This window comes from Hydra vulgaris, chromosome 02, assembly GCF_038396675.1.
Source record: "Hydra vulgaris chromosome 02, alternate assembly HydraT2T_AEP".
Taxonomy (NCBI): Eukaryota; Metazoa; Cnidaria; class Hydrozoa; order Anthoathecata; family Hydridae; genus Hydra; species Hydra vulgaris.
Window position 1 is genome coordinate 51,168,796 of NC_088921.1, and position 20,031 is coordinate 51,188,826.

The 20,031-nt window shown below is 27.1% G+C and overlaps 1 protein-coding gene across 1 annotated transcript in view; it reads right to left on the minus strand.

The window, feature by feature from the left end:
- Nucleotides 1-1,495: 1,495 nt before the first annotated feature.
- Nucleotides 1,496-20,031, minus strand: part of LOC100214419 (P2X receptor E) — a 28,101-nt gene continuing 9,565 nt past the window's right edge. Inside the window, exons 4-6 of the mRNA XM_065791305.1 lie at nucleotides 5,346-5,531; nucleotides 2,346-2,503; nucleotides 1,496-1,753 (exon numbers count right to left, since the gene is read on the minus strand). Coding sequence (XP_065647377.1) covers nucleotides 1,548-1,753; nucleotides 2,346-2,503; nucleotides 5,346-5,531 — 550 coding nt within the window. The 3' untranslated portion in view covers nucleotides 1,496-1,547. The remainder of the gene's footprint in view (nucleotides 1,754-2,345; nucleotides 2,504-5,345; nucleotides 5,532-20,031) is intronic.

Consider the following 20,031-nt stretch of genomic DNA (forward strand, 5'->3'; position numbering starts at 1 on the left):
ATTATTAACTTATTAAAATGCATGTTCAAGAAGAACTTTTATAATGACCTTTAAGCTTACATTGAATTCGCAATTACAAAGAATGTATTCTCATTTACATATTACGATTTCTTAATTACAACTTTTGTTTTTCAAATTACATTTTGCGATTTCTTATTTACATGTTGGGTTTCTCGATTACATTTTAAAATTTCTTAATTACATGTTGTGTTTCTTAATTACATATTGCGACTTCAAAAATTACATGTTGTATTTCTCAATTACATCTTACTTTTCTTAATTACAACTTTCAAGTTCTCAATTACATCTTGAATAGGTGTGGAAGAGAATTCGGGCGCATATTACTTTTAAATTTGAACATAAAAATGATAACCTAATATTAAGTTTTTCCAAGTTTAAGACATATTTGTCATTACATTAGAAGGACTATCCTTTCTACTTAAGTAATGAATATTATTAGTTAATTGGATAATAAAAGTAGTTTGAGAAAAGCCCATCATCCTAAGAAAAACGCTCTTTCAAATGTTGTTCTTGATTCACTTAAAGACGTTCCAATTTTTGACTAATTGCAAATGTATAGCTTTGTTTTTAGTTGGTAATCAAGGTGGTGTTTACTTTATTAGTATTATTCATATAAAAAATAATGCATGCTATGCAAATGTTTCTTATGAATATACACATTTTTTTGTATTTACATTTTAGCTCTAATTGTGTAAAAGCTTGTTGATTTTTATTTGGTTGCTAAGTACAATTGAACTACATAGATACGATTAATTCAAATTTAATTAACTGTTCTACAAACCCTTAGAGCTAAGATTGTTTTTAAAGTTTTTATTTCATTTTTTAAAGAAATTTTGAATTAAGTTTAAAAAAAATAATTTATGACTGGATCTTAAGAGTTCAGCAAACTGCATGCAACACCAAAAACTGCACGCAACACCAAAAACTAGTAATTTTTTGTGTTATTATTCAAATACATAAAATAGCATTGTAGCTATATCAGTTTATTTATAAAAGTAAGTCTTAATTTAGGTAAATATGCAAAATACACTGTTGTTATGAGATATATGTATCCATAACAACCAAAAAAACAATCTAATGATACAATTAGATTCGTAGTATGAAATATTCTCAACTTAGTCATTATGGAGAAAATCTGATATTTTAAAAGTTATTACTTTTGTCCAGCTAATGATTTTGGCCATCCTAATTTTTTAGATTTGTTTTTATTAAAATTTAAATGTTTAGCGAACAAAATACATAAACATTTTAAATTTACGATTTAAACACGCTAATTTCACTAATCAATTTACGCGGAGTCTTTGTAACATAACAAACGAATATTCGTAAAACAACACACGAATATTCGTAAAACAACACACGAATATTCGTAAAACAACACACGAATATTCGTAACATAACACACGAATATTCGTAACATAACACACGAATATTCGTAACATAACACACGAATATTCGTAATATAACACACGGGTTTTTATTATAAAATATTGCTGAACTTTTTAATTTATAACAATGAATTCAAATTATTGATCCTTTTTTTCTGATAAATTCTCTTTTTCATCTGGAACGTTAGTTTGTAATTCAGGAGAGGAGTCGAAAACATATTGGCGGTATATACCTTTATCAGGTACAACATAAAGTGCTGCAACATCAATGATGGTTGTTGCTAGTGTGAGAAGTCCCATTAATGAAACTATTTGCAGTACTAAATTCGACATTGAATATTCACCTAAAAATATTAGGAATAATATCGAATAAATTGAAACTGAATTTAATGAACTGTTAGGAAAAACTGAATAATAAACAGAATATACATGTTAGTAAAGTTTTATCATGGATTGGGGACGACGGCAGCTTTTTATGGTATTTGAAATAATAACTCTCAGAGATGGAGCAAATTTTAAACTTAAGTGTGTTTATGCTTATATAAAATAAAAATGCTTCGGAAAAAATTGCAGTAGTTGGAGTCTGGGAACAAAAAAACTCCTAAGACTTGTTTTCCCTTTCCCCCAAAGGTGAGGACAATAAATTACTGAACTTTATACTATTAATATTCACACAAAAAAAATTATACTCATCGAAAGATTTCAAATTTCATCTAATAATATTTTAGCGTTTCAAGCCCCCTAACACACAAAAAAGCAACCTCCCTGATAATGAAAATAAAGTATAATATATATATATATATATATATATATATATATATATATATATATATATATATATATATATATATATATATATATATATATATTTATATATATTTATATATATATTTATATATATATATACAAACAAGTAAATAACTAAATGCGAATGACCTATTTTTCCAACTTGAACAAATTCTATACGAACAGCATAGCGTTTTATGACAACTCTCTTGCATATAGTTCCATTAGGCAAAGCGATAGGCAACTCTTGTTTAATACGATAGTCAGAGTAAAGATTATGCTCTACACTGTATGTGTATTCAGTTTTACTAAAAAAATAAATAAAAGTGTTTCCATAATTGGTGGATTTAAATACCAAACTTTAAAAACTGTATACTATTAAATTATTTAAAAAAATTGTAATCATTTATATTCAATTAAGAATATTTAATATATTTATTACAGTCAATCTGCATATTTATTTAAGTTTATAGATTTTTAAGTGAGAAAATACATATAATGTCACGTGATTTAAATAAAAGATTTTAATTAGTCATATTTTTTAAAATTGATCAAAACTGTGACATTTAGCTTTTGCGATTAGTTACAATGTTTATTGATTAACAAAAATTTACGTTATATATATCTCTACATGTTTACTTGTAATATATTTAACTTGATTTGTTGCAAACTGGGCTCATAAAAACTAAATGGTAATAGATACATAAATGTTTCACATTAAAACAAAATCTAAATCAAATAAAATTTATTGTTTAGACATTTTACTGTTTGTTTCAGTTTAACTTTAATTAAAATTTTTTTTTTAAATTACTGTTTACACATTTTTTTATGATTTCTTTTAAGATGATTTTGATGATTAGAACATTCCTAATTTCAAAGCAGCTACTTTATTTTAACTTTTTAAGATCTTAAATATTTTTTTATTCTATATTAATATCTTCTAATTGTAAATATTAATATTTTTTAATGAACCTTTGTAAAAACATTTTGAGTATTCAGTTTTAAAGCAATTAAATGTTAAAACCAAAGAAAAACTTTTTATCACTACCCAAGAAGCCAGTGGTGTGACATTAATGACAACCAAAATATATTACAATATAATTACAAAAGTAACATTTTAAAAATTCCATGGTGATCAGGATCATCCTGATCACCATGGAATTGTTAACACATAATCCAGTACAATTTACCCTATGTCCTGCTGCTTTATAGGACTTGCTTTTCTAGACAAAGACTAAGAGAAGTAAATTCTGACTTAAAATACCCCAGCCTTGGTTCTTTTAGTTGAGTAAAGGATAGAGGTGTCTTGATAACAATAATCATCTTTAACAGATGCTAACTGCATCCAACTACTGTCTTTTAGAAGACCTCCTAGGCAAAGACTTTAGGGGTATGAAGAAAAATTATGTTGACCTTGCACCCTCTTCTTTATCTATTAGGTTGGCATGGAAGCAAGCCTGTATTGTTTTCTATCTAAGATGATAAAGGCTGGATCTTCTTGTTTCCATGATAGTGGCTATGCAACGCATCCTGTTATCTCCTGATGAGAGTCTGAAACTTAGTTTAATTGTTCTGAGTCCAGCCAGCAGTAAGATTAACCGAACTAGAGTTCTGGTAACCTGACTATTAGTAAGTAGCTCTCTGAAGCTGATTTCATCAACAGCTGTAAAATGTCTGTGTATTAACAGTGTCATGTTGCACATGAATGCCGACCTTGTTAGTGCTTTTAATGTCTATTGTCAAGGCCACATAAGGAGCCTTTTGTTACAACTTTGGGTTAAGTAGAGCAACTGAGGCAACTGTAAAGTACATTTTATATATACATATACATATATATATACATATATATATATATATATATATATATATACATATATATATATATATATATATATATATATATATATATATATATATATATATATATACATACATATATATATATATATATATATATATATATATATATATATATATATATATATATATATATATATATATATATATATATATATATATATATGGAAACTTTTTATTTCTTATCGCCAATTTCAAATCCTATGGTTATACACCTTATTGTAGCTTATTATCATGTTTATACACCTTAAACTCACCTAAAATTCATATTTAATCATACAGATGTTAGGTTAGAAAGACGTTTACAAAATCTTCATCAGTGTCATTAACAAAGGTAAGTCTAGCATTACATCTCTACTACATGGGTCTGATCTTAACTCTCCCAAGGATATGACAAAACAATTTGCAAAGAACTTGGTTTTTTATTTGCAGAGAAACTAGTTAATCTATTGTTAGACATCAAGCTTCCATTGCTAAAGTTATAAAAACACTAAATTCACAAACAATTGTTAGCATCTGCTAAGGTTGCCTCTATTTTTGGTGGCAGGCATTTTCTTTCTCTAAACTCCATTCTCTACCTCTACAAATCTCTTATTTGTACCTATATGAAATACTGTTGTCATATTTGAGGTGATTCTTTTAAAGATGTCTATTCTCTTCTTGACAAATTCCAAAAAGGTAAATGTCATCGAACTTGCTTATTCTGCCAAGCTTGAATCACTATCCCATCTTTGTAAATTTACATCTTTTTCTCTTTTCTACAAATATTATCATGGTTGGTGCTTAAACAGTTTATATCTCTAGTTCTCTCAACCGATTCATGCTTGACTCGTCATTCAGCAAAATTGCATTGTTTAACTGTAACTATTCATGCTTATAAAATTTTTATTTGTCTAATTTCTTTCTTTGCACATCAACACTTTGGAACTCCCTTTTATCTTCATGTTTTCCCGACTCATACAATTTAAAGTTTATAAAGTCTTCTGTCAACTGTTTTCTTTCTCTTTAACAATCTTTATATTGAATATGTCCATATTTGTATGCAGCATATGACATTCTAAATTTTGCTGCATTATTCCTGTCACCTGAAGGGTTTGGTAAATTAAGTTTAGTGATAAATAATCCAAAGAATGACTTAATTTATGAATAAACAACAACAACAAAAAAATTATATAAAAAAAACATTTATATTCAAATGAAATGTTTAGCACAAAAATACTGCAGATCTAATAATTAGGCAGACAAAATTATACATTGGTTATGACATTTAATTACAAATTATTTTATATATACCCTTTTCCGAACCATCCTTTAGCATTGCTGTAATCAATGGTGACACGTAGCACAAGACCATTTTGGCGATATGTGCGATTACGTGAACTTAAAGCATCAGAGAGACGATCTAATGATATATTAGCTGCCTTTAAAAAATCTTTCAAATAGAGTTTGTCAACACTTGAAGAATTGTTTGAGTTTAGACTAAATATAAGTAACAATGAGTACTGCAGTGTTATTATAAAAAAAATTCAAAATAAAAAACATTAATTAAATTTATATTGTTAAACAATAACTAAACATGCACAAACATACACTACAATACATTTCCCAACAATCAAACACAGAATTTTATGTTTATTAACTTAAAAATAATAAAATTGACAGTTTCTAATATAAATATTATGTAAACAAAATATAGTAATTTAAATAATATAAATATTGGTACTATGAATAATATAAACATAAATTGCGAATCGCAATTGCCCTTCACACCTTCGCGATTAGTTTTTTCTTAAAAAAAATATTTTTGCAATTTGTTAGTTTTTTTGTTGTTTTTTTTTGGTAAATTTTTTTTTCTCTTCTAAATTCATCATTTTTTTTGACCATTCTTAAAATTAATATTTTTGTCTAAGTTTTTTATTAAGCGTCATAAAGTACCCCACGCTAAATTTATCTCTTGAATAGAAGTATAATCTTTGGTCTTTAGCACGGAGATTTTATTCCAACATTCCACATTTTATTCCAAGCGTTTTTGAATTTAAATTATTTTAAATATCTGCTTGGAAACCAATATTCTTTTAAGGTTAAATTTAGTCTGATTTACTGAAAGAATAAAGTACATCACAGTAAATTTACCTTTAAACTAAATCAAAACAACTAGTTAAGTTACTAAAGTAACTTACAGTTACTCGACCATTAAATTTACCTAATATACTCAAAGACTCGCAAAAATTAGCCATATAAATGTTTTTATTTATATCTTATATGTTGTTAACACATAATATAAGCTTTTAAGTAAAAGTTATTTTAACCAGAAATCTTTAATATAAAAAACGCCATTTTTAAATATTTAAAGCGATATCAAGATCAATCATTTTTTATAAATACGCAAGTTGTTTTTAGGAATTTTATTTAAAAAGAAATCTATTTGAACAAAAAAATTTTAGTCTTCTAAAATTCTTTTATTCAAATAATTTCAATGATTTCTTGTATGGGGGGTCCAAAATTAAATTTTTATGCTGATTTTGAATTACTTAATACTTTTTTTCATTATAAATATTTTGCCTTCTACTTCAATTTCAATTAAAATAGTTATTTTGACAAAACGATCAATTGTTAAATGAAATGAAATCCATATTATTATCAAAGTATAATTGGTGGTAAATATTTTTTTTTTCGTTATATCAATAAAATAAGTAATCATAATGTGTAGTTACAAATGCAACAAATAATTAGACATAATACATGAAATCACTCCATATAAGAAACAATTTGTAACAACTACTAGTGAAAATGCGAAATAACTTTATTGCAACCATAGTGCAGTGATTTGAGTTCTTTCTCAGAATCAAGAGGTCTGAGGTTCATTGTTGACTCTGCCCAGATAAGTGACATTGATAAGGAAAGATGTGTAAACTTCCTAGTTAAATTGCTCTTTTTCAGTGCTTTGTGATAAGACGCTTATCACAAAACACTGAAGAAGTCATCATAGGTGAGTATGGATTGTTGTGAGGACTTTCCAAGTTAATTAGAAACTATAAACTACTAGCTTATTCTTCTGTAGACAATAAGACAATGTTTTTTTGTTTTTCTATCAATAATTATAATTTTAAATAAAGTGGATCTTTGCTGCAATGATTTACTATTTTTTTATTATTACTAAAACAAACATCCCATTCATCAATTGTTTTTTGACATTTAACATATCTTTCTGTTTTTCAATATATTTATTGACATTTGGTTCGCAAGTAAATGAGCTGCCTTGTAATTTCAAACAAGCTAGAATATATATAATCTCTTGGACGCCTAATGTAAAGTTTACAGTTCTTTTTTTGATAACCCACTCTGTCTCAGTTGTTTCTGTCACTGGTTCCAACTGTATTTTATATTTATAAATTTTTTAACAATGAGACACATTTCCCGAAATATTTATAAATTACCTAAATCTTGATTTCACAATGGTTTGGATATATAAGTATATTACCAGAAGAAATTTTTGTAATCGACGGTATATCTGAAGCCGATTGCAATGCCACACTGACGCTTAAGTTCAATGTTATTTGAAATTGTTTTATAAATTGCAAAAACCTGATTAAAAACATAATATATCAGTTATTGTATCTTTTTTTCAAACTTATAATACTTTCTTATTTTTTGTTCAAGAAATAGTTATTTTTGCTAAACTTTTTGCAAAATGATACAATCATCAAAGTTTTTTGACGCATATATACAAACTGCTTCTATGACTACTGAGCAGTCAATATTATTTAATGAAAATTTCCAAAATATTACTTATTGTTGACTTTATTAAAGACAAGTACAAAACAGAAGTAGAAATAACTTTGTATGATAAAATTTGTCTATTTATTGGGAGGTTTCTAAAAGTATTTATTAATTTTGATTTATTTGTTTACTAGTTTATAATTTATTAATTTATTAGTTAGTTACTTCTTGTTGCAATATTTTTCATTTTAATCAGTATCTCAATTCAGTTAACAATTTTATTAGCAAAGTATTTTCTAGCAAAGTAAATCAAAACAAATTTTTACAATAGATAAGGGATTGTTCATAAATAACTAAATATATTTTAAAAACAAAAGTAGGAGTTACTAAGCTCTTTTACGTGGCGATTTTCATTTCACTTATTTAAATTAAGACTCTGCGAGGGAAAACTTTTGATCTTTTAAGTTTTGTTTAGAAGTTTGCGTTAGAAGATTATTTGGGTTCAAACACAATTTTCCTTCATTTTAATTCAAAGTTATCCAATCAAAATTTAAATTGCATAAATTTAAACGTGTAAAGTTATGTAACTTTTTTAAATTGCATAAATTTTGCGTGTAAAGTTATGTAACTTTACACGCAAAGAAACGCTTCAAAGATTTCTAGTTTTTAAGTTTTTTTAAATGTTAAAAATAGAAGTAAAAGGTCAACCACAAAAAAATAACAAAAACTGAATTGTTTATTTAAAAAATATTTAAGAATAATTGGTTAAACAAAAAATATAGAGTTATGGACCCCCTCCTCCCTATTTCTTGCCAGCAAAATGGTAGTTGGTATGTTCCATTTTTTAAAAACGCTTTATCCTTTGATTCAAAAAAATGAATTAGTGCTTGTTTGACATTTTCATTTTTGAATTTCTCATCATTCAAGAAATTTTGTAAGGACAAAAACTAACGATATTCAGAGGGCGCTAAGTCCAGGAAAATATGGTAGATGCGACATAATTTCCCATGACTGTCCAGAAAGGTCGTAATCATGTCCTATCAGAAACAGTACATTTACCAAACACTTTCAATAAATTTCTACATCCTTGTTGAAATTCATATAAAATACAGTGATTAAATGAATTTTATTAGTAACTATGTTTACACTATCACTTTATAATAAAGACAAATGCAAAATAACTTTGTTTGAGTTAATTTGCTTCATTTATATGAACACTTTAAATGATAAAAATAATGCAAACATGCGCAAAATAAACATGTTCTAACGCGTTGAAAATAGTTTTTTTATTGAAACGCACAGAACTTTCCAGTAGACCTAATATATATATATATATATATATATATATATATATATATATATATATATATATATATATATATATATATATATATATATATATATATATATATATATATATCAGGCCTTGTTACGAGATTTCGCTGCGTAGCGAAAACGCGTAACATATTTCTAAGTAACTCAACTCTTCATATATATTTTGCATCGTTAGAAGTTATATTGCGTCACTCGCGTCTTTCCAAGTACCGCATTGTAAAGTTATTTTATTAACGCGTTAAAAATCATACAAACAGTTTTTTTTTTTCTCACTATAACAAAAGTTACAAATAGAATCTAAGTTCTTATTTAAAAAATCATTTTTATTATTTTTTTCATATATGAACTAAATTTTATTTTGAAAAAAATATTTTTTTCATGAAACGTAAAATAATGTTTGTTTATTTTCTTATGATTTTACAGTTGGTTTTTGGTTATTTTATTAACTGTTAATAAATTTTTTTTTATTTAATATGTGAACTCATTTTAATGTTTTTAAACAAGAAAGAGTTTTTTTTTCTTGTTTATCAGTTACCGATAACATATTCGTGATCATAATTTATTTTCATAAATTAAACAAACGTCGTTAAAACTTTACGTTATTGAATTAACAATAAACAAAATATCTTATTAATAAAATATTTACATCAAAATAAATCGTACATTTTTTAAACTATTATGACTAAAAAAAAATGTTATATTTAAAAGAAATTTATATATTTTATTCCTTATAATAAAACTTTAAACACTTAATTTTTTACAACTAATTTTTAACAACAACAAAAAAATTATTTAACAAACTGCTTCTTTAACAAAAAATCTATTAGTTTACAATTGCGGTTAAATGCTTTTACTTTATTTCTTCTGAATATTTTACTTTATTTCTTCTGAATAAACGTCACGTAAACGACAATCAAAAGATAATTTAAATATTCTAAAAGTTTTGCGTAGCGCAAAACTGCTGAACGCGTAGGCAAATCGCCTTTTCGCAAGCAAAATGCGAGCTGCGTAACGCTTCTTAACAAGGCCTGATATATATATTTATATATATATATATATATATATATATATATATATATATATATATAGATATTATGGTTGTCCAAAATTTTTTTTTTTTTTCAGATTTGATTGCATAGTTGTTTATTTTGTGCCATATTACATAGTAATTAACTGTGCAAAAAATCTTTCCAATCAGATAATGTTTATGTGGTGCTCAATGACCATAAAGTTTTACGAAAAATTTGAAAAACATGGAAAAAGTAACAAAGTTCCACAAATTTCTAAAACCCGGTTAATTAGATTTTTCAGATTTGATCAGTTTTAATTATCTCTAAATATTAAATTCTGAATACAAATTACAATCCACATCCACTTTAGACTGGTTTATTAGCAGAGAAATTAATGAAATAAAATACTGCAATACGACTAAAGTTCTGCGGTTTTTGTTATATCAGAATTTTTCCAAAATAAAACACTAGGATTTTTGACTCTTTGTCATTGATTAAAATACGAATTATAAACAAAAAAACATATGAGCAATTAACATTTAATTATCGTAATGTTATAGTTCGTGCAATGTTAATGCTAGCGAGGACTATAACTCTTCAGAGAACACTTTCTGGCATCTGGCACTCGCTTTCTGTGATCCTCAACCACCTGAATTAACCTCTGCATTTCAGATTCATTCCTTGTAATCGATTCATTAAACATCGACATTAAAGCCACAGATCGTTCAGCAGCATCATTTACTACTTTCAATGAATATACTAAATTTTTTCCTTCTTGGTATTCTGGGGAATCATTCCAGGTAGCTGGATCGTTGTTGAACAGAAAATCAATATCAACCTTCATTGACCGCAACGCACTTGCTGAAACTGATGTCACCAGCATGTCCAGAGATTTCTTCTCTAGACTTTCAATGTTCTTTAATTTGATCAACCTTTCAGTCCAGTTCTCACCGTGAAATTTCATGTTGGAAATCATTTTTCGCTTCTCTTCCGTTTGAAGTTTGTTTGAAAACAAAGCTAGTGGGACCAATTCTGGTGAAAGGTACCACAAATGGTTTTGAAAGTTCTTGACTGCTGCTTCGGAAATTGTTTTATTCACAACTGCAAACTGCTTAAGTTGCTGAAACAGAAACAAGTCATTAACTGGAGCATCGCTGGCATTTGTGCATGATATCCAAGATTTTATATAAACCAGACTAGCAAATAAGCAAAATTCACAGAGATTTTTTTCCTCTTTTGTGGTCAACTTGAACTCTTCACGAAATAAATAAATCTTAAAACAATAAATAACCTTGGCCATCCAGCGAGCTATGTGATAAGCACCAGGGATCTTGAAATGATAATTTTTCTCTTCTTGATCAGGCAGTTTTCCAAGTATTAACAGACAGAGATCCATGATTTCTTTGTAGTCATCCCTTGGCATTTTAACATGCAGGTTTTCTTTGAGGAATGCAATCACTTCATTTTGTAGTTCTTGCACCAGGGGTATTTTCATTCGAATGTCATCCAGAGGTTTAAAATTTCCTTGATTAACTTTGGGCCAATATTGCTGAAATCTCTGGAAAAGAGGTATGTTGGGACCAGATGATGGTCCAAATAGTGATCCAAACACTCCTGCTACTTTGATCTCATGAACATGGTGTCTGCAAGCGAAATATAACAAATTTCTACCTATATGTTTCTCTAGAACTACACATGCACCATTTTTGGAGCCAGTGTTAGAGGCTGTAGTATCAAAACTCATTCCAATAACATCACCAATTATGTCCCAGAAATTAAGCAGATGAATAACTGCTTTTGCTTGGGCTTCTCCAGTTCCAGCTGATAGTTTTGCTATTCCAAGTATTTTGTCAACATTGTGACCTGTCACACCTACAGATAGCCGGTCAACATTTGCTTTAGGGGCTGCAGAACTTGTACGATCTATCATCAGTTTGCCATCCCAGTGGACGATTAATGGTGGTTTGTCCAAATCGCAGAATTCAGTTCGAACAGTGGCTTCAATATTTGATCGATGATAGGTTCGCTGCTGCTAGTATAGTAAATTTTGTGTCAGATAGATTAATTCTGTCTAATGTTGATGAAACATCAGGCGAGTCAAGAATTGTATCTAAGATACATTGTCGTTTTGGAGTACTTGCTAAACTTGATTCAGCTGACCCTGAAGAACTTGCTTTACTGACTTGTTGTCTGTAATAAACAGGGATTTCTATCTCAAAACCTCTATCAACCATTTTGTCATTATCAACAGCATCGTTATCGTTGTCATCACTATAACTTTCGTCATGTAAAGGTTCAATAACAGGAACTATTGCACTCGCACCAGATTGTCTTTGCTCTTCTTTTAGCTTTCGTTCTCTCTCTGCTTGTTTCCTTGCTTCATTTCTTTCTTCTAATTTTGGAAGTTCTTTGTCCTCTCCAAACATCACCATTTTTCTCTGACATCTCTGATCCAATAAAAATTCTTTATCTTCTTCAATTCTGATCATGGTTTCAGCATCCTTGTGGGCAATGTCAAAAAGTAGGCCAATGGTGTCTGTAAATGATTTCTCTCTCGATTTCTGAGAATCTGACAATCTGGATTTTTTTTTTTTTATTAATTTAAATTCCTGGACTAAAGTTTTCAACTTTAAGACTACATTCGGATGAAATGCTGTCGGAATACGGGCTTTATTCCAAATAATAATCAGTTCATCAACAGTTGTTTTAAGACTTTCAGGCACTGACTTTTTGGTTGAATTAAGATGATAAAAAAATGTTTTTAAAACATCAGATGTTAAGGGAAGAACTTTATCTGGAAGATTTGGCTCTGGTTGTCCAATTAAAAAGATTTTGGTTTGAAGTCGTGTAGAGATAGCAACACGAGATGATGCTGCCATTTCAATGATAACTGAAATATTATGAGAAAATCAAAACTCAATACCATATTATACAAACTTATCATTCAGTTGTTGGTTTATGCAGCTGCAGCAATATATTATAATAATTATTACTAAAGAAATTAAATAAATATTTTCAAATTAGAAATTATTATTATCTGCACTTAATAACAAACAATACACTACCAGACTACCATGCTAGTTTTCTGTAATAGGTTACTAAGGTTAGGTACTATCAAAATATTAATACATTTGTTGTCAAACTGAAATTCCAAATAAAAATAATATTTATACTTGTAAACCTTTTTATTCTGTTTGAACAAATTCTAAATTGAGTTAAATAATAGTATTAAAATTATGAATACAAATTTTAACAAAATGATATAAACACAGTTGTTTTAAACACTAGCAGACATTTTTTAGTCTGGTGCCCTGATGACAGTTAATCTGCTGCACTTTAATTAATCTATATAGCACGCAATCAGACAATATTTCAGTGGAAAAAATCTAACTAACCAGGTTCTAGAAATTTTTGGAACTTTGGAACTTTTTACACGTTTTTGACGTTTTTCGTAAAACTTTATGGTCATTGAGCACCCCCTAAACATTATCTGATTGGAAAGATTTTTTCCACAGTCAATTACTATGTCAAATGGCACAAAATAAACAACTATGCATTCAAATCCGAGAAAAATTTTTTTTTCCTGTGTTCACATGAACAGCCCTAATATATATATATATATATATATATATATATATATATATATATATATATATATATATATATATATATATATATATATATATACATATATACATATATATACATATATACATATATGTACATATATATACATATATATATATATATATATATATACATATATATATATATATATATATATATATATATATATATATATATATATATATATATATATATATATATATATATATATATATATATATATATATATATATATATATATATATTGATATTTAAGGCTGTTTTGTATTATAATAATAAAACAAAACTCATAGTCATAAAAGAGTGCTCAATACTAAAAAGATATTTCAAATAGAGCGATATACAAAATAAGACAAAATGTTTACATTTGTTTCACAATTTTCCACTTAATTAAGTGGAAAATTGTGAAACATTGCAATCTTTATAACTTCTTGTCAAAAGTTTACAATCTTTGCTTATACGAAAAATTCCTTATTCTAACATATAAAGTGAGACTTGTTAAATAAATAAAATGAGTTGATTTCAAAATAGATAATACTCGACGCCCTGCAAAGAAACTCATTTATACTTCTAATACTTATACTCTAATATTTATACTAACTCATAATACTCATTTTATTTGTTAAATAAATAAAATGAGTTGATTTCAAAATGCAGACAGAAGAATAAATTCCTTTGATCTTTTTTTGACACCGGCGATTAGCTGATATTTTGTTTTTTCTTTGGTTGCCATCAAGTACGTCTTTTAGTGACATAAAAATTCCACTACACAGTATTTTGTAATTTTTAGCGGGCATTTTTTGTTTTTGATTTTGTATTCAATGGCTGATGATTGCCATATAGACATGAAACTTAAAGTATCGTAGAAAAAGTTGTTTTTTCTTCGTTAATATATATATATATATATATATATATATATATATATATATATATATATATATATATATATATATATATATATATATATATATATATATATATATATATATATATATATATCTGTGTGTGTGTGTGTGTGTGTGTGTGTGTGTGTGTGTATGTATGTATGTATATATATATATACTTAAATTTAGAAAAAACAACTTTTAATGGAACTTAAAGTATCCCGCCTATCGGCAATCAAAAAAATAAATCATTAAAAATAGCTATCTTTTAATCACTTATTCCAACTTTGCAATCTGAAACAATTTGATTTATATTTTCAATGTACATATTTTATAAATGTGGCAATAAAATGGAATTTGTCACTTAGTAAAATATAATTTTTTTTATAGTTTAAAAATGTCAATAGTTACAATTTATTACCATTTTTTATTTACTTATTTTATTTTATCATTTTATATTGTATGATATTTTTAGTCATGATAGCCACTAATACACCAAGGGATTTATACATACTTGTTTACCGATAGACCATTGTTTTATCATTTGCTTAGGATGACTAGAAGCGTAAGTTATTGTTCACCTTCTCCCTGTAGTCCTAAAGTTTTATTCCTCCTACAAAATAGTCTTTACATTCATTCATGATTCTTACCCAATGACATCATCTACAATCTACTTCTATATTCACATCTCCCAGGTCTACATAACTGGACCGCTCCATTGGTCACTTTTTGCGATCATTGGGTCGCATAAACAATAAATATATTCTTTGTGGCTGGTGAGCCCCAACTTTTTCTAATGTACACCACAACAACAAAACGGACATTAGGCTATTCCGCTGGATGTGGTTATGGCGCTCAATAATCTAACGCAAGGAGTAAGTGTGTTTAGCTTTCTATTCACCCGATTTGAAAGTGGACAAAAACATAACAAGACCATACTAGATGACCAAATGGTACATACTAATGCACTACACCATCACACCTGTAGACATTAACAGTTTCTAAAATCAGTATATCAAATATTTGTTCTTTGTTACATATGATCTACACACGGAGTGACTAGACTGTTAGTTGTTTCTTCCCCTGCCCCCCGAGCATTTAACTTCGTTCTTCTACTTCACAAAAGTCTTACCACTCACTTTATATTTTCTTATGATTTTTATTTTTTATTCAATGACACCATCAACAATCTGTTTTTATTTTCACATCTCCCAGGTCTACATAACTGGACGGCTCCGTTGGTCACTTTTTGCAATCTTTGAGTCGCAAAAACAATTAAAAATTATTCTTTGGGCTGGTAAGCCCCGACTTCTTCCACTGTACACCACAAAACGATAAAACACACATACACGACAAAACGGGCATTAGGCTATCCCGCTGAATGTGGTTATGGCGCTCAATAACTTAATGACTATGCTGACCCTCACGCACACGTTCATTCAAAAGCTCCACAATGCACGTTGGATCAGCGCTTGCTGACTATGTGAACAGATCTAAAATCTCACTTCATAGCACATCATTCCACACCAGTATGAGGTCGTAGCTCTTTTGGCTAAGAGTGATGGCTTGTGGCCTACAGTGACTAATGTGTGCATTCAACAAATTGAAATCCATTCTGTAGGTCTTACGTCTGATGTGCTAGCCCATAAGCGCAAGAAGTGAGTGTATTTAGCTTTCTATTCACCTGATTTGAAAGTGAACAAAAACATAACGAGACCATACGAGACGACCAAACGGAACATACTAATGCACTACATCATCACACCTGTAGACATCAACAGTCTTTAAAATAAGTCAAATATTTGTTCTTTATTATATACTTTTGTTCATATTCTTTTTTTGACCTTATCCTTGTATATTTATTCAGATTTGTGTTATAATGTGTAAATGAGACCATATATTTGTGAGAAGCATAACAGCGAGAAATTGTCCACAAAAATATGTATTAGCGTACTTTTATAACAAATGCATTCTTGGTTGGAATGTACTTAACAGTACTACTAGATAAGTTAAGACATATCACGATCTCATTAGGTTTTTTGTTTCTATCTAATTTTCTTGATCTGACATCGCTTAGTTAGTTTGTTGTGGTTTGCACTATACAGTCTTCACTAACATTCATTTGGTCGTTTTGTCATCAATATTGTTTTTTAACGTTTCATTTTTCAGGGGTTATAAGCTATTAGTTAAAAATTGCATTTATTGTCTCATCTGTTTATTTTCTCACTATTCTCTGCCTACTGATTATATGTTTGTATTTTTTTATCTCTAGCTAATCATTTTTTTATTAATCTGAGCCTGCTTTGTGTGATAGCTTAATGTTTCTACTTATCAGGCAAGATTTATATTTCTCATACTATTGGAGTTACCACATTTTCTACCATATTTTCTACTAACTACTTTTGTACTAATCACAAACCATCTTAACTTAGTTTCGATGTTTATGAGTGGTATTTACTTATTATGTTTATAAGACATATTACAGCTATACGAGAAACGGTAAGTTACTCTTAATTATTAATTACTATTTTCTATTTGCTTTGTGTTATTTCTATACATTAAAATTTTTATATATTATAAATATTTTAGAAATTAAAATTTTAAAATTTTTTAAATATTTTAATACATGCGCATACATGCATGTGTACACCTTTGTCTCTTCTAGTGTAAGTGTACATGATATTTATATGTATTTACATACTTGTTTATATTCACACCACACGCATCCCTCACCACCCTCACAAGATCTCTAAGAATGTTGCAACTGTATTAAAAACTGGTATAGGGATTGGGATTTTTGGCTTTTGTAGTGTAGTCCTATTATATTGCAATATTGACTAGCATGATGTAGAATGCAGGCGGTGAGATCTGTTGCAAGGACACGCTCCTTACGAGTGGCGTTAGTGCAGGTCTCGGGCTCTCCAAAACGTCATTGGTGATCGCAGTGCATTCCTGAGGAGAGGGATCACCATTATCCACTACTTAATTCTGATTGGTTATCATGGCACCAACATTTTTTTACCTCTTGTACCCATATATTTTTACACTTTGGTAGCTTTTTATTATATATTTGTTTTATTCACAATATTTAAATATTTTGCTGATACACAGGGAGTTGTCAGTTTCCTATTTTTTACTGTTTAGTACATTATTTATACGACATTTATAAACAACTTTTTACAATTAGATATTGACACTATAGCATAGTGGTTAGTGCGCTGCGTCATAATCTGCAGATTCATAGTTCGAAACAGATATAGTTTATTCTTTGGTTGGTTATATATATACACTGTTGGCTAGCTATGGTCAGGGCCATTAATTAACTTTCTAAGTATTGGCATTTTTTTATTTTTCATTTTCAAAAACATTCTTGATTTAAAATGTTTAAATACCATTTTGAAGCTTGATTCTACCAAATTTACCATAGCGATAATGATAATAACAAAGCAATAATAATAAAAATATTAACAATAGTAACAATAATTATATTAATAATAAGAAAATTATAAAATAAAAAAAAATTTATTTTCATCCGTTAAAAGAACTAATCTTTTTAATGGGTGATTTTAATAAAAATCTTATAAAAGCCAGCTTAAATCTCTGAATATTTAGACAACATTTTCTGAAATTCTTTGTTTCATATCTTTACTGACAATAATAACAAATCATTCAAGAACAAAATCATTTACCTTCAAAGTTTAGATATAATAAACAATGATGCCCTTTTTTCCCAATATTATTATTATTCCTGCAACTTGTAATTTTATTACATTCCATTTTATTACAGTTTATTCTGTTAAAATGAATTGTATCAATTTATTCATTTTAATATTGATTTAATAATTACATTAGTATCTTTAATACTTGGTATTGAGATTGGTTTAGAATCATCAAAAAAATGGTAACCTTATAAACTTATAGTGTTATTATAGTGTTTGTTATTTTGTATAAAATTTCAATAATAAAAATAAAAACAAAGATAATAATAATAACAGTAATAAATATTATTATATTTATATAATAATATTTATTATTGTTATTATTACTATCTTTGTTTTTATTTTCATTATTGAAATTTTATACAAAATAACAAACACTAAATGTTTTAATACAGTCTAATTACTTAATTACATTATAATGATTGTAATTACATTATAATTATGGACATTTATGAATCTAAATGCTTTTGTAAATGGACAATCTTTTAATAAATTTTAAGAGCTATACTAATAGATTTATAGATTTATGTTATTTAATTTATACAATTCATTTTTACAGAATAAACTATACAAATGTATTATAAATAATTAAATTAAATATTAACTACTATTATACACAATAATACATTAATATGTACAATTATGTATTATTTTATATTCATTTTAAACGTATTGTTATCATTTTTATTATATCTAAACTTTGAAGGTAAATGAAAAAATTATATTGGGACTAAATGAATAATTTATATTGGAAAGTAGTTTATGTTGGGAAGAGTGTTGCATCATTGTTTCTAAAACTATATATTATTATAAAACTTTATATACATTTCTATTATGGACAAACCAAAATTAAAGCAAAGTATTGCGTTAATTAATGGCAACAATGAAAAATTGATTGAACATTATTACTATCATCACTACTTACTTTAAAAACAGAATTTACTGATGTCAATTCTATTTTAAAAGTTTACAAAAGCTTTTGTTGTCAATAATTACAATCAAGAAAAAAAATTATAAAATGGAAGTTATCTGACATTACTGAGACAAATATTAAAAACAAGTTTTGCTGGAATTGGCTTCAAAAGAAAGATAATAATGAAGAGTTTACTGCTCAGGTTGTATCAGGTTGTATTTCTTTTACATTGTTTTGATTTTTATTACAGTTTTTTTCTAGGTTATTGAATTCAAGTTTTAAATCTACTTGATTTTCAATAACGCACTTTAATCTTTGTTTCACTGGATTTATAACTGTAGGTAACATAGGCAAAATTCCAAATACAATGAACAGAAAAATCTTGAGCAAGGTGACATAATTTGTAAAAATGCTAGCAGTTTTTATACTTTCCTGCACAGCCATCAGAAAAATTATGAATATTTGTAAATGTGGGACAAAGATAGGTTTTTATATGATTAATGGTTTTATGCATAACCTCATTGATAAACCATCATGATTTTATATATAAATAAATATATATATATATATATATATATATATATATATATATATATATATATATATATATATATATGTATATATATATATATATATATATATATATATATATATATATATATATATATATATGTATGTATATATATATATATATATATATATATATATATGTATGTATATATATATATATATATATATATATATATATATATATATATATATATATATATA